Source organism: Trichechus manatus, unplaced genomic scaffold, assembly GCF_000243295.1.
Source record: "Trichechus manatus latirostris isolate Lorelei unplaced genomic scaffold, TriManLat1.0 scaffold00006, whole genome shotgun sequence".
NCBI classification, from domain to species: domain Eukaryota; kingdom Metazoa; phylum Chordata; class Mammalia; order Sirenia; family Trichechidae; genus Trichechus; species Trichechus manatus.
In genome coordinates this window covers 10,385,280-10,401,478 of record NW_004443942.1, presented here as the reverse complement: position 1 = coordinate 10,401,478, position 16,199 = coordinate 10,385,280, and the positions used below count along the sequence as shown (strand labels likewise).

General features: G+C 38.4%; 1 protein-coding gene across 3 annotated transcripts in view; it reads left to right on the top strand.

The window, feature by feature from the left end:
- The first annotated feature begins 210 nt into the window (after nucleotides 1-210).
- Nucleotides 211-16,199, top strand: part of SAAL1 (serum amyloid A like 1) — a 29,312-nt gene continuing 13,323 nt past the window's right edge. For 2 of the 3 annotated variants that reach the window (XM_023737599.1, XM_004369690.3), the window contains exons 1-9: nucleotides 211-350; nucleotides 1,717-1,830; nucleotides 6,577-6,660; nucleotides 8,136-8,215; nucleotides 9,342-9,401; nucleotides 9,550-9,665; nucleotides 10,032-10,212; nucleotides 12,309-12,391; nucleotides 12,479-12,667. In XM_023737599.1, the coding sequence (XP_023593367.1) occupies nucleotides 216-350; nucleotides 1,717-1,830; nucleotides 6,577-6,660; nucleotides 8,136-8,215; nucleotides 9,342-9,401; nucleotides 9,550-9,665; nucleotides 10,032-10,212; nucleotides 12,309-12,391; nucleotides 12,479-12,667 (1,042 nt within the window). In that variant the 5' untranslated portion in view covers nucleotides 211-215. The remainder of the gene's footprint in view (nucleotides 351-1,716; nucleotides 1,831-6,576; nucleotides 6,661-8,135; nucleotides 8,216-9,341; nucleotides 9,402-9,549; nucleotides 9,666-10,031; nucleotides 10,213-12,308; nucleotides 12,392-12,478; nucleotides 12,668-16,199) is intronic. The other variant, XM_023737604.1, reaches the window with a different exon arrangement.

Sequence of the window (16,199 nt, the reverse complement as noted above, 5' to 3'; positions counted from 1 at the left end):
GTAGGGTGGGGTGGGGGACATCGAGCCATGTGAGGGCGGAAGCTGGCGGAGCATTCTGGGCTGAGCCGGGCCTCCACGCCCTTCCGGGTTTCTGACAGCAGGGGGCGCTGTGGCAGGAGCCGCGCCAGGCGTGCCGGGCCATCTGGAACCAGGCAGACTCTTGCTTCCTCTGGTGACTTCCGGCGCGGTTCCCGTCAGCAGATCACCGCGGAGGCATGGACCGCAACCCATCTCCTCCGGTGCTGAGTTGGGACGAGGAGAAGGACGAGGAGGTGGCCAGAGGAGACTGCATAGGGAGCACGGTCTACAGCAAACACTGGCTCTTCGGCGTCCTTAGTGGGCTTCTCCAGGTGCGTGAACTTGCGCCTCGGGTCGACTCTCCTTGCACCCCCAGACACACCGGCCGCGTCTCTGCGTAGCCCCCTCCTTCCCTGGAGTTGCAGTCCCCACGCCGACCTCTCCCCAGGCACGCGCCACGGGTCCTCACTCTTTGCGTTCTTGCGGCTCCACTGGACCCCACAACTGCCTGGGGCCACTCCGGTGCGCCTCAACACAAAGGGAAGCACGAAGGCAAGGATGCTGGAATGTGTGATGTTAAAATATTTCATTTTTGCACGTTTTACGAGAATATACGACCGTGTAAATACATTGCTCGGCTTGTTGCTCCTCATTCCCATTATCATTGCCGAAGCCCAGGTTCTAATTAATCTGTTTCATGGACTTTTGTTGTAGTAGATGCATGGTGACTTTGGAGTTATACAGCTTTGCGATCAAAAACCTGACCTCATTACCTAGTAGCTGCGTGACCTTGGGCAAGTCACTTAACCATTCAGAGTCTCAATTTCTTTCTCAACTTACATAAAATGAGATTATGATGGCCATAGAGTGTTTAGCATTGTCTTTTGCTTATAGCAGGCACTCAGTAAATGTGAATTTTCTTCTGCTCACTTTTCCCTAACTGATTTTCTTGCTCCCAGTCTGTCTCCTCGCCAATCCATCATCTCTACAGCTGCCAGAATAATCTTCCATTAAAAAAAAAAAAAAAACACTGTTCATAATACTCCTTTTAGTTGCCTTGACTACAGGAGAAAAATGCAGATTTCCTAGCTTGGAATCCAAGACTGTTTACAGCTTTTCCAGCCTTATCACATCCTATGTTCCATCAACACTAAACTGTTCACCATTTTCTGAACATGCCTGGCCCTTTCCTAATTCTGAACCCTTTACTTTCCTCTAATCTGTATGCTCTGTTCCCCTTTCTCACCTGGCAAACTCCTGTTATTCTTCCAAGACTTAACTCAAATATCACTTTTTAAGAGCTGTTTTCACCAACTTCTCCCAGGTATAGGTCATTGGTCTGTCATTTTGCTCCCACAACTCTTTACCCACAATTCAGTTGAATTACTTAGCCTTTCTATTGTGATTGTCTGTTTATATGTCTTTTGTCCACTAGATCTAAGCTGCTTACAGGCAGGGATTTATATCTTTGTGTCCCTAACCTAGTGTCTAGCAACAGTGAGTCCTCCATGAAAGTTAAATGAATGGATATACCCAAGGCAATACTTTTTTTTTTTTTTTTTTTTTACAATTTTTGCAAGAGAAGAAACTTTGAGGATAGTGTCTTTGTGACTTCTTAACAATTATGGGCTAATATTAACTTGGGGGGTACTATGGATAGCTTTTATTTATCCCTTTTCTTCCTTTGTGTTTCTGAAGATTATTAACCCTGAAAATACCAAATCCAGCTCAGATGATGAGGAGCAGCAGATAGAGCTTGATGAAGAAATGGAGAATGAAATTTGCAGAGTATGGGATATGTCAATGGATGAGGTATGGGGTAATAAGCTGTTGGAAATGAAACTCTGAAAAAACTATTGGGTGACAAGGTGGTGAATGGATTTTCAAAAAGGTTCACTCAGTCTCTGGGGAAAGGCCCCAATCTTTAGTGTCTATAATCACTCCCCTTTATGGTGCACGGAATGAGGTCTCATGAGCTACAAATGCTAAAATTTTGTCTTTGAGGATAGAGTCTGAGCTAACACTCATTTGGTTTAGGTTAAATATATAGATCTCACGAATGTTAGAATGCTTACAGCCCAGCAAGTTTTGATATTTACCCATCTAAAGAGAGTTCTGGCCTTACACTTGATAGCAGGTTAAGAGTTAGGAGACCACTAATGCACCATGATCCATTTAGAAGGAAAGGACAAAAAAGAATTATGTGTAAATAATTGCAATAATAATAATATTTTAATATTCATATTGTACTCATTTTCATACATATTCCGTTTAATCTTCACAATAACTCTGTGATATAATATCTTTATTTTATAGGTAAGAAAATAGTGGGAAAAGAGATTATTGATTTACGTAATCTCTCATTTTATTACTTGGACTTTTTCAATAGATTCCTGATTAAAATCCTCATTTTAGTCTCTTTTAACTCCCTTATGTCTTCCACATTGCTGCTGAAGTTATATTTTTTTCCAAAATAGAGATTTAATTATTCTGTCTTAAAAATTGTGAATGGCTAATTGTCTTTGACCATGTTTTTTAGCAGCTTTGTTGTTGTTAGGTACTGTTGAGTCGGTTCCAACTCATAGTGACTCGGTGTGAAAAAGAACGAAGCACTGCCCAGTCCTGTGCCATCCTCACAGTCGTTACGTTTGAGCCCATCGTTGCAGCCACAGTGTCAGTCCACCGCGTTGAGGATCTTCCTCTTTTTCGCTGACCCTTTACTTTACCAAGCATGATGTCCTTCTCCAGGGAATGATCCCTCCTGATAAAATGTACAAAGTATGTGAGACAAAGTCTCACCATCTTTGCTTATAAGCAGCATTCTGGCTGTACTTCTTCCAAGACAGATTGTTTGTTCTTTTGGCAGTCCATGATATATTCGGTATTCTTCACCAACACCATAATTCAAATACATCAATTCATCCTTGGTCTTCTTTATTCATTGTCCAGCTTTCACATGTATATGAGGCGATTGAAAACATCATGGCCTGGGTCAGGTGCACCTTAGTCTTCAAGATGACATCTTTGTTTTTTAACGTTGTAAAGAGGTCTTTTGCAGCAGATTTGCCCAGTGCAATGCGTCGTTTGATTTCTTGACTGCTGCTTCCATGGGTGTTGGTTGTGGATCTAAGTAAAATAAAATCCTTGACAACTTCAAATCTTTTCTCCGTTTATCATGATGTTGTTTATTGGTCCAGTTGTGAGGATTTTTGTATTCTTTATATTGAGGTATAATCCATACTAAAGGCTGTGGTCTTTGATTTTCATCAGTAAGTACTTCACATCCTCTTCACTTTCAGCAAGCAAGGTTGTGTCATTTACATAACATAGGTTGTTAATGAGTCTTCCTCCAATCCTGATGCCTTGTTCTTCATATAGTCCAGCTTCTCAGATTATTTGCTCAGCATACAAATTGAATAGGTACGGTGAAAGGATACAACCCTGACCTACACTTTTCCTAACTTTAAACCATGCAGTATCCCCTTGTTCTGTTCAAACGACCGCCTCTTGATCTATGTACAGATTCCTCATGGGCACAATTAAGTGTTCTGGAATTCCCGTTCTTCACAGTATTATCCATAATTTGTCATGATCCCCACAGTCGAATGCCTTTGCATAGTCAATAAAACACAGGTAAACATCTTTCTGGTATTCTCTGCTTTCAGCCAGGATTCGTCTGACATCAGCTATAATATGCCTGATTCCATGTCCTCTTCTGAATCTAGCTTGAATTTCTGGAAGATCCCTGTTGATACACTGCTGCAGCTGCTTTTGAATGATCTTCAGCAAAATTTTAGTTGCATGTGATATTAATGATATTGTTCGATAATTTATGCATTTGGCTGGACCGCCTTTCTTTGGAACAGGCATAAATACGGATCTCTTGCAGGTGGTTGGCCGGTAGCTGTCTTCCAAATTTCTTGGCATAGATGAGTGAGCACTTGCAGTGCTGCATCTGTTTGTTGAAACATCTCAGTTGTTATTCCATCAATTCCTGGAGGCTTGTTTTTCCCCAGTGCCTTCAGTGCAGCTTGGACCTCTTCCTTCAGTACCACTGGTTCCTGATCATATGGTACCTCCTGAAATGGTTGAACATTGACCAGTTCTTTTTGGTATAGTGACACTGTATTCCTTCCATCTTCTTTTGATGCTTCCTGTGTCGTTTAATATTTTCCCCATAGAATCCTTCAATATTGCAACTTTATTGAGGTATAATTGACACAAAAACTGCCTGTGTTAAAAGTGCGCAAATTGATAAGTTTTGACATACATATATGCATATGAAACCATCACCATAATCAAGATAGAAAACATATCCATCACCCCCAAAAGTTTCTTTATGCCCCTTTGTAATCCTTTGTGCCTCCCTGCATCCACCTTCTCCACAGAAAATTCTGCTTTCTGTCACTATAGATTAGTTTGCATTGTCTAGTTGTTAGCTGCTATTGAGCCAGCTCTGACTCATGGAGAACTCATGTCTAACAGAATGAAACATTGCCCGGTCCTGTGCCATGCTCTGTTCAGACCACTTTCTCTGCCTGGAATGGCCTGTGGCTGGCAAAAACCTCATCTTTTATGGCCCAGATTAAATGTCACCTCTTCTGTGATGCCTCTCCAGGCACTCCAGGTACAATTAATCTCTCTCTTTTGTGCTTTCATGGAACCTTATTCACTCTGTACCATACTACAGTGCTTGTTTCCTGTCCCCTGATAGATTTGAGTTCCTTCTCATCAAAACTTAATGTCATCTCTTCAGAAGTATCTTCTCTGATATCAAATCTAAAGTAGCTCCCCTTAACCTGGTTTCTAGAACACACCATTTTGTTTATTTTCTTTGTAGTACTTAGAAATTGTGTAGTTGAGGTTTTTTGTGTTGATTGTCTCATCCCTCTAGAATGAAAACTCCATGGGATTGGCAACTTAACCTAACTTGTTGCCTGATGTGTCCCCAGAGCCTAAAACAGTTTCTGTTAGTTAGGTTTTTCAGAAGGTATTTAATGAATAAAGAATGCATGAATGAATGAGTACATCTGAGAGGTAACATGGTATGTTGGCTAAGAGCATGGCCTCAGGTGAGACTAATCTGGGTTCGAATCTTGGCTCTGTTGCCTATTGACTGTATAATCGTCGTCAGTTTGCTTAACCTTTTAAAACCTCAGTTTAATAGTATAAAACCAAACCAAGTCTATTGCCATTGAGTCAATTCTGACTCATAGTGACCCTATAGGACAGAATAGAACTGGTGTGTAGGGTTTCCAAGGAGCAGCGGGTAGATTTGAACTGCATACCTTTTGGTTAGCGGCTGAACGCTTACCCACTGCACCACCAGGGCCCTTTAATAGTATAATGGGGCTAATAATAATAACGATTTCATAGGGTTGTTGTGACAGTGAAATGAGGTAGTATACAAAGCACTTTACTCCTGGCATTTAATACTTGTTCAGTAATTGTTAACTGCCATTATTATTGTTGGTGTTAATATCATTAGGCCACCGTTGTGTTACTGCAGACATTTTTAACCATCATTAAATAAATAATTCCCCACATACTACAAAGAGTTGCCCACTTGAGAAACAGCTTATCTCCTACAGAGGAGAACGTCTGCTGTGTGACTTTCAATTTGGGGCATATCTTTGAAAACATTGTTTTCTCTGACCATGGTCTCTTAATATGTATAGTATGTCTCTCCCAGTCAACAGTCACACAGGTTACCTCAGTCTCAGCTGTTCTGGGGGATAACTGCCTCTTTCTTTGAGGTGTCCCCAGGGTCCTCCAAAGTGAATTTTAACCTAAGCCACGTAGCCTGTATTTTAAGTTAAACCATCCCAAATGTACACTTCAAATTTGGTGAAAATCGATGGTAGTGGACAGTCAGAAACTTAATGTTATTTACTTAGTTTACAGTGCAGATCTCCACAACTAACTGACTTGGTTTTTGTCACCCACATTTCTAGGCAAAATTTGCCCAGTTTAGGTCACGTGTCCACTCCAGATTCAGTCACCTGTTTGGTATGCCCCTTTAGGCACTGTGGACTGGGCGTACTCTCTTGGAAGGAGATGTGAAGGTGGCATAGTTACGTTGGGATCAGAATTTCCTTTTTGTTGAGGATTTTGCAGACATCGGTCCTGATTTTGGACATAATCCAATAGTAGTTCTCACCTGTTTCTCCTAATTTGTTTTGAGCTCTTGGAGCCCAGGAATTAGGAGTTTTACTTTTTTCCTCCTTTTAGCATGAAACCTGGAAATCAGCAAGTGTGTTTGAATGAGTGAATAGGAATTCCTGGTGGGTAGGAAAATCATTAAGATAAAGGAAATATCTTCAGGGCAGAAAAAGGACAGTTCTCTGGAGTATCACAGTTAGCTTAGATTTCTTTATGGAATAATTCCATTGCCTTGGGACCAGATACCACAAAGACTCTAATATAATACTTGTCTATTGACACCATTCCTAACCTTAGGAGGTATATATAGAATTACAATTTTTTTATTGTTGCCTATGTTACGGGGTTTTAAGAGCAATGTTTAGCATCTAAATAAATAATCATATTTATTTCCAGGATGTGGCTTTATTTCTCAAAGAATTTAATGCTCCTGACATATTTATGGGAGTATTGGCCAAATCCAAGTGTCCTCGATTAAGAGTAAGTACGTACGTTTCTAAAGCCTTTCAGATAGTGCTAGGTGGTCTTTCATCTTTCTCACATTAATTTATTTTATTTTCGTTACTGGCTATAAATGAGCACATCAGTCTGTAAATGTTTATTGCACATCTGCCAGGCACTGTGCTATTTAGAATGAGCATAGTCATAGAATTTTAGATTTGGACTGGACCTGGGAGACCTATACTTTGATTTAACAGCTGTGGAAACCCAATAGGTTGATTAAGTTTACTGAAGCTATGCTGCTGATGTTTGGCAGAAAAGAGAACACTGCCTAGATCTCCCATTTCTCAGTTCATTGCTCTTTTAACTCACAGAAATCCTCCCTTAAAGGTTTCTAACCTTCATTGTAAACTCAGCCTATTACCCAAGACTTGCCACAATCTGAGCCTAACTGGTTGAGCCAGGCCTAGCTACTCCCTGTCTCACGAGTTTACTGTGCTCATCGCCAACCCTCTGCCTCCCTTTTGATACCTTCCATCTTCTGTTGTTATTCACATCTGTCATCCCAGGTGGTGCTTTTCTTCCAAGCCTTTCCTAATAAGTGAGCTCTCAGTGGTGGTTGCTAATTGTAAACTCCCAAGAACAATCATCTGTACCTTTCATTTTGTCTTTATGCAATGGTCTTGTGCTTTATTGCCATCGAGTCGATTCCAACTCATAGCAACCCCACGTGTTAGAGAGTAGAACTGCTTCACAGGGTTTTCTTGACTGTAATCTTTATGGAAGCAGATCTCCAGGCCTTGTTTCCATGGCATCACTGGGTGTGTTTGAACCACCAGCCTTTAGGTTAGATGAACACAAGCTGTTTGCTCCACCCAGGGACCTCCCATGATTATGAATAACTACTATTTGTTGAGTATTTGGTTTTACTACTACAGGTAGATACTATTTCTAGTTTACAAATAAAAGAACTAAATCTCAAGATAAGAAATTTGTCCAGGGTCACACAATTAGGAAAGAATGGAGCTGGGATTTGAGCGTAGGCTTGTGAGACTCCAGTGTAACCACTGTATTGTAGTGCCTCTCTTTGAGATTGTAACGTGGGTAAATCTGTAGTATATTGATAAATCTGTAGTATATTGATAAATTGTCGTATATTTTTACCAGTTTAATGTTGAGTTAAAATTTTTACTTAGTAGAATGCTCCACTTGATTTGAGACCTGATGAAATACTTTTTCCTTGGGTCATTATATTAATATAAAGATTTGATACCTAGTTGCCGTCAAGTTGATTCTAAGTCATGGTGACCCCATCTGTGTAAGTGTAGAACTGTGCTCCATGGGGTTTTCAGTGGCTGATTTTTCAGAAGTAGACCTCCAGGCCTTTCTTTGGAGGCGCTTCTCCTCTCTGTCCACCCTCCTCTTGGTGCAGTGAAAGTTTTTGTTCACGTTATTTTTGTTATGTGTGTGTTTTACCTCAGAGCCATTGTGACCTGTGAAATTTGACTTTTCAGGAAATCTGTGTGGGAATTTTAGGCAATATGGCCTGTTTCCAGGAAATATGTATATCCATCAGCAATGATAAAAATCTTGGGTAAGTCTTACTACATAATAATTTTTTTTAACAGATTCATAGTTTATATCCCTCAGGAAATTCTAATAATACATAGGAAAGATAGGAGAATATCGTGAAATGTTCTTTCCTTTGACGAATACTTTCCAGGAACTTTATTGTGTGTTGATGGTGCTGGGGGCTTCATCACTATTTATAGAGATGATTCAGAGTTTAGACCTATTTTATTATCAGTAGATAGAGGACCTGAATTATCAGCAGGTGGTGAGTCATATATAGGATAAAAAATAGTGGGGCAAAACTTGGAATTGGGGACAGCCGACCAGAATCCAAAACAATTTATAAAAGAAGTGATTTATCTCTTTAGCTGTGGAGGGACTTTAAGATCTTAGTTCAGGGTATTTATTTCTCAGTAGTTTACAATATTCATGGAGTAGATGACTCAGGATTATGTTTGGTCTCTGGTGTTCATATGAGAAATCTGGTTATGAGAAATAGTAGCAAGTTTTGTATATCGGGAGGGAGGACTTATTCAATTAAATGCTTGCCTTAACATGAATTAATATAGAACAATTTCCATTGCTAATGGAATATATTATAGGAGCATTGCTTGTAATAGCCTAAAATTGGCATCGACCCAAATGTCTACTAGTAGTAGGTTGGAAAAATAAATTGTATCATATTCACACAACAGAATGCTCTACAGCAGTGAATCAAAAGAACAACAGCTACAGGAACAACATGGTTGATTCTTACATAATGTTGTGCAAGAGAACTAAGATTCAAAAGAATACACTCAGGGCAATTTCTTTTATATAAAGTTCAAAAATAAGCAAAACCAAAATAGATAAAACTATAGAGCGAAGCAAGGAAATGGCTGCTGGAAAAGTGCAGATAGTGGTTGTTTCTAGGTGGGAAATAGGGAATTGTAAGGGACACACGGGCTACAGAGGTGTAGCACTGTTCTCTTAGAAACATGAGTATTTGCTTTATAATTATTCATTAACTATAGATTTGTATCTTATAGGCTTTTTGTATGTATGCAGTGTTTCACAATAAAAATGTTTTAAAAATTAAATGAAAACTCTACCTTAATATTTGAAAAGAGAAAAATGAAGCATACTAGCTTAACGTTTTTCTTTTGTAGACAGGTATTATTGTACTGTCTGTATGATTCAGACCCCCCGACTCTGCTGGAAACAAGCAGGTATGCCCTTTTGTTTTTATGGCTTCCATATTCTCACTCAAAAGGGCTAGAAAAATATAGTTAATTCTTCATGTGAGAGATTTTTACTTGCTTGAATTTTCTTTACTGTCTATGAAACTTAGAAATTAAGCTCACATTTGTTATGTAGGTTGTTGCTTACTTGCCTTTCCCGGACAGAAGTGGCCAGTGTCTGGGTTGAAATGATCCGGGAACTTCCGGCTATTTATGATAGCATTTGCTTCATCATGTCAAGTTCAACAAATGGTAAGTCACCACATAATCTAGAAAAAAACTTTTTTTAGATTATTCTAATTGTTGGGGAACAATATAACTTTTTTTTTTTTTTTTTGGATATAACTATTTCTGAAGCTCACTTTAATTAAAAAAAAAAGCTAAGTGCAAGGTGAAAAAGTATTTCTATTCAAGATATAAAGTTTTTTCTTAAACTCCTGGGACTCCATTTAAAAATGAAGGAAAACAGCAAATTTCAGTGTAGGCAGTAAAACAGACAACCCTTAGAATACATAATGCTTTGTTTGGCAAGATATAACTTTCTTGGAAAACTTTAGAAATTTAGATTAACCATTAACATTTTGTTTCTCATTTCAACATCTGTTTTATTCTCTGCAGTTGACTTGCTGGTGAAGGTGGGGGAGGTTGTAGATAAGCTCTTTGATTTGGATGAGAAACTAATGTTGGAATGGATTAGAAATGGGGCAGCTCAGCCTCTGGACCAACCCCAGCAAGATTCTGAAGAGCGACCAGTGTTTAGGATTGTGCCCTGTATACTGGAAGCTGCCAAACAATTACGGTAGGTGAGCCTTTTTTGTGCAAAATGCTTGGGGAAAATCCAGTTACTGGAAGTGTCCCCAGATATGAAACTTTCCTTTTGATGGGGTAGATAGCACACACCTAAGCTTGTTACGTTTACAGAATTTGTAATGACAATGTATTTACTCTTTGCAAGAATCATAATGGTTACAAAATACTGCTCTATCATTTAGCTATAGGCTAATTGTTCATTATAAATTGTGGTTACTGTCTTAAAATCATCTGCAATTTTGTGTAATTTATATCAGAGAAACGGTTTTCTTGTGCTTTATTTTATACTGAACATTTAACAGCTGCTTAATTAGTGTCAGGTATCATTTTTTTTTTTGCTCCTTGTGTATATACACCCATCTTGGATAAGTGACTGACTTTTGGGCTGTAATGTCTTACAAAGAGTGACTACTAGGTCTTGTAGGTCATGAAACTATTTATTACTAATCACTTAGTAAATTAATTTTATGCATTTATCTGTTTAATGACGACTAGTGCATTTTTAATGCTTAATAAGCTATAGTAAACCCTATTAATTTTCTGTCCTTAATTCAAGCGAGGATTAAACTCACTGTCTTTTTCCCCGAACCTGCTTTTTCAGTATTCTCTATCTCAGTAAATGATGCATTCATTATCTGTGTAGATAATGTGAACAAAATGTGAAAGCCATTGCTCTTCCCCATCCCACTCTATTCCTGCAGCCAATCAACCTCCAACCCTTGTTCTTGTCTTTTTCTGGGATCCCATCCCCACTGGACAACTATATGTAACATTCTTTTACCTGAACTCCCTGCCTCTAGGCTTGCCCTTCCAAGCCGAGACTACTAGAGCAGTCTTTCTAAAACACACTCAGCTCACTTGCATGTGTAAAACTCTTCAATGGCTTTTCTGAAGATAAATTCTGGATTTTTTTCTTTTTAGATGTGGCTTATAAGTTTTGCATAGTGCCTCTCCATCCTATTCCTTGTACTCTGTTTGAGCCATATGAAATTTCCTTCATCAGATGAATCAAGTTCTCTTACCCCTTAGCCTTTGCACAGTATATTTCCTCTACCTTAAGCATGTCTTTGCTTCAGGTTTCTGCATAAACATGTCTCTTAAGATGGCTTCGCCGTCCCTCCAGACTAAATTAAGTCTGCTTGCTATGTAGTCCTCTAGAACCTTGAACTTCCTTTAGTGTGACATTCATAGCACTTTATTATAGTTACCCTTTTAATTATCTTTCATTTTAGACATTTAGACTTCATGAGGGCAGGGACAGTGTCTTAGACATCACTGTTTTCTCGGCCCCCAACTTAATTCCTGAAGACAGTAGGTGATTAAGGAAATATTTGCCAAACCATCGTTTGAATTGTTCAGTATCTTTTCCCTTAATTGTTTGAAGAACCAAGAGTGTGAGTTTCTAGGAATCCAGATTGTTGATCACAAGAATTATACAGTGAAACCTGTGAGAACTGAACTTGTCAGGACTGCCTTTATTTTTCTGGGTCTCACACGTTTTCGGCTTTTGACAGGGTGCAGTCTTACCACTTTTCTGTTGCTTATTTTAGTGGAAAATATTTGAGTTATTCTCTAACAGATTTCCACCTTACATGGGTTCCAGCTTTCACAGCTTTTATTGTACTTACATGGTTTTACTGTTCTCAGCTAGGAAGCTAGGATTATGCTGTGATGTTTTAAGAGCGTCATTATTATTGATGCTTGATGTGGTGGATCATACATTCACATTATAAAGGTCCCAGTCATTTTTTGTCCTGATTACTCAAGTAAGCCAGATGGCGAAGCATCATGTAGCAGGTTTCTGTATTGTTGTTTTTATGGGACAGGACCAGTGAGGCTTCTTACTTCTTGTTTTATGTGTGTTGATTACATGATATTTCTGTGGTTTTTTGACTGTCTTCCCCCGTTAGAATGTAAGGTCTAATGAGCGTAGAGACTTCATCCTGTCCTCTGTTTTATCCTCAGCATCTAGGGCAGTGGCTAGCACAGGATAATAAACATTTGTTGGTTGAATTATTGACTGAGTGATTGCAGTCCCCTCAACAGTAAAGTTGTTAATTCAGTGCTTTTGCTTTTTGTATTTAGTTCTGAAAATCTAGAAGGGCTGGATGTTTACATGCATATCTTACAGCTACTTACCACAGTGGATGATGGAATTCAAGCAATTGGTAAGATGGCTTATGGGGATGCACTATAGGCACTTATTTAATTGTTTCCTGCTTTTAAATTACTATTTTCTTTATCATCTTTACAAGTACAGTGTCCTGATGCTGGAAAAGACACTTGGAGTTTACTTTTTGACCTGGGCTGCCATGAATTTTGCCAGTCTGATGATCCACCCATCATCCTTCAAGAACAGAAAACTGTGCTAGCCTCTGTTTTTTCAGTGTTGTCTGCCATCTATGCTTCCCAGGCTGCACAGGAGTATCTAAAGATAGAAAAAGGTAAATATCATTTCAGTATGCTGAATTAAATCTTAGTCTATCAGATTTTAAACCCAGGCTTGTGTTTGTTGTTCAATAGTTTCTCCCATTTTATTTTTTATTCCCTAGTTATAAAAATATTTCATGTTAAAAAATTGTAAAATGTTTGAAAGCCATCAAGAAAACATAGTGCTTGTAATCAATCATCCAGAGATGTTACTATACACACACATGCATATATGCTGTTGTTGCTGTTAGGTGCTGTCGAGTCAGTTCTGACGCGTAGCGACCCTGTGCACAACAGAACAAAACACTGCCTGGTCCTGCGCCATCCTCACAATTGTTGCTGTGCTTGATCCCATTGTTGCAGCCACTGTATCAGTCCATTTCTTTGGGGGTCTTCCTTTTTTTCACTGCCCTTCTACTTTACCAAGCGTGATGTTCTTCTCCAGGGACTGATCCCTCCTGATAACATGTCCAAAGTATGCGAGACATAGTCTCGCCATCCTTGCTTCTAAGGAGCATTCCGGTTGGACTTCTTCCAAGACAAATTTGTTCGTTCTTTTTGGCAGTCCATGGTATATTCATGGTGTATTCAGTATTCTTCACCAATGTGTGTGTGTATTTATATATATATATATTTTAAGTATGTATATATTTTGTATCAATAGGTGTGAGTTTATTGTTGTATTGTTATGCTTTTTTTCTTTTGTGGTGCTGACATTTTCTTTGTTCCCCTTACTTTCCTGTGCTGAGTTCCTTTTGTTTGTGGATTATTTCTTTGTTATTATACATTTTGTGTTTACTGAGACTTTGCTTTTCTTCTTTTTTATTCTGATGAGTAGGTTTGTTAACTTCTTTGTGGTTACCTTGAAATTTATCCTTATCTTCCTAAGTTTGAACCAGTCTGTTATTAGTGGATATCACCTTGACTTCCTCTCCATTTGAAAGTTCTATACCTACACCATTTATTCCCCCTTTTATTGTTTTGATGTAGTCATTTACACACTGAAATCTCTGTTTCCCTGTTTTAAGTCTTTTAGCTTGGTTTTATTACTGACAGTTCTTTACCTAGGTTGGTATCTGGCTGATGCTGTCCTGTGTCCTAGGCTCCATTTGTTGTCTGATGTTGTTGGTTCTCTAACCTAAGGACTCCCTTTAATATTTCTTGTTAGTATGAATTGGTTTTTACAAATTCCCTTAATTTCTGTTTATCTAGAAATGTCCTAATTTCACCATCGTATTTAAGAGAAATATATATTTGGTATATATTGATGTGTATTTGAAAGGATTTATTCTTGGTTGGCAGTTCTTTTCTTGCAAGGTTCTATGTATGTCATCCCATTGCCTTCTTGCCTGTATAGTTTCTGCCGAGTAATCAGTTTTTCTTGGGCTGCTCTCAGGGCTCTTTCTTTGTCTTTGGATTTGGCAAGTGTGATTATGATATGTCTTGGTGATTTTCTTTTGGGGTCTGTTCTATATGGGGTTTGTCGAGCATCATGAATGGTCAGCTTTTCATCTTTCATGACATTTGGGAAGGTTTCTGCCGGCAGATCTTCAACAATCTTCTCTGTATTTTCCATTTTCTCCCCCTGTTCTGCAACTCCAGTCACATGCATATTTTTGCTCTTGATTGTGCCCTACGTAATTCTTAGGTTTTCGTCATTCTTTTCTCTGATTTTTCCTCAAAGGGGTGTCCGTGGATTTGTCTTCAGTCTCGCTGATTCTGTCCTCCATTGTTTCAAATTTGCTCCTAAACCTTCTATTGAGTTGTCCGTTTCTGAAACTGATTTCCAGTTGCTGTTTTTGTATGATTTCTCCTTGTTTATTTAATTTGATGTTTTGTTCTTGTATTATTTTCCTGAATTCTCTTATTGTTTTGTCTGTGTTTTCCTTAATTTTGGCTATGTTTTGGTTGGTTTTGTCTGCATTTTCCTTGATCTCTTTCCTAATCTCTTCGAGAGCCCTAAATATTAGTCTTTTGAATTCCATATCAGATATTTCTGTTGCTTTTTCTTCTACTGGAAGGTCATCTGATTCTTTATTTCGGTCACTTGCTGGGGCCATCTTGTCCTGCTTAAATGCACCTCTCACTCTGGCCTGAGGATGATGGTTGTCTGCATGGACAAAGAAAGCCTCCGAGCCTCAAGGACTTCCGGTAGCAGCTGAAGGACTCTGGTCGTGGTTCCCCAAATGGCCAGGATGCAGGGTGGGATGGGGCAGGGCTCCACGTACATTATTTTAAGTCCTGCTTTTTAGCTAGCTTTCTTCACTTAACAATATAAAATGAATATTTCTGTATGTAAACAAATGTTCTTTTGCAGAATGGTTTTTATGAATTAAATCCATAATCCTTCTAGAATTTATTCTGGTGTCACATGTGAGATATAGTTTCAACTTTTTTCTAGATAGCTATCCATTTTTCTCAACATCATTTAGTGAATAACCCAGCTTATCCAAACTGATTTGAAATTTTATCTTTATTATACTGTAAACTGCCATATAGATTTTATTCATCTCCATTTCTCTATTCATGTGCCATTATCCATACTGTTTTAATTGTCAAAGCTTTATGTTTTGATACCTAGTAGGGCTAGTCACAGGGAGCCCTGGTGGCATAGTGGTTCAGTGCTTGGCTACTAACCAAAAGGTTCAAACCCACCAGCTGTTCTGCAGGAGAAAGATGTGGCAGTCTACTTCCATAAAGATTTACAGCCTTGGAAACCCTATGGGGCAGTTCTACTCTGTCCTGTAGGGTTGCTGTGTGTGGAAATCAACTTGGCAGCAATGGGTTTGGTTTTGATGTTTTAGAGCTAGTCACCTTTCATTCTATCTTTTCAGAATTTTTTTTTTTTCAACTATTATTCATCTTTAACACTGAATTAGATTGAAATTTCCAAAATCAGAAAATCTTCCTAATATTTTTATTGGGGTCATGTTCAATTTACAGAGTATACAAAAATACATTATGCTTTTCTATTTGTTTGTATCTTATTTCGTGTCCCTCAGTAATGTCTTAAGGTTTTCTTCATACAGATCTTGCATTTTTATTGTTTCTTCCTAGATAGTTTATCTTTTGGGTTGCTGTTGTCTATGACGTCTTTTCTTCCACCGGTTATCGCTCTTGGCATATATGAAGGCTACTTATTTCTATATATTAATTTTACATCCAGTAACTATACTGAATTCTCTTACTGTTTTTCATAGTTGTTCTGTGATCATTTTGGACTCTATCTAATACTGCTTTAGGCTTCAGTTAGATATGTTTTTATCACTTTTCTAACTCTGAATTCTTTCTCTTACCCAATTGGGTTTCCTAGTGTCTTTGGTGTTAAATATAAGTGGTGATAGGAGACATCATTACCTTGTTCATAATATTATTGGGAATGACTTTAGTGTTTCACTGTTAAGCATGATATTCTTTTGTGTTTATGCTATTTATGTTTTATCATTTAAGGAGATAGTAATTTATTCTTATTTTATTTTATTAAGAGTTTTTAATCAAGAATGAACGTTGAATATTTCCGTCTGTCTTTTCTGCATCTGTTGAGTA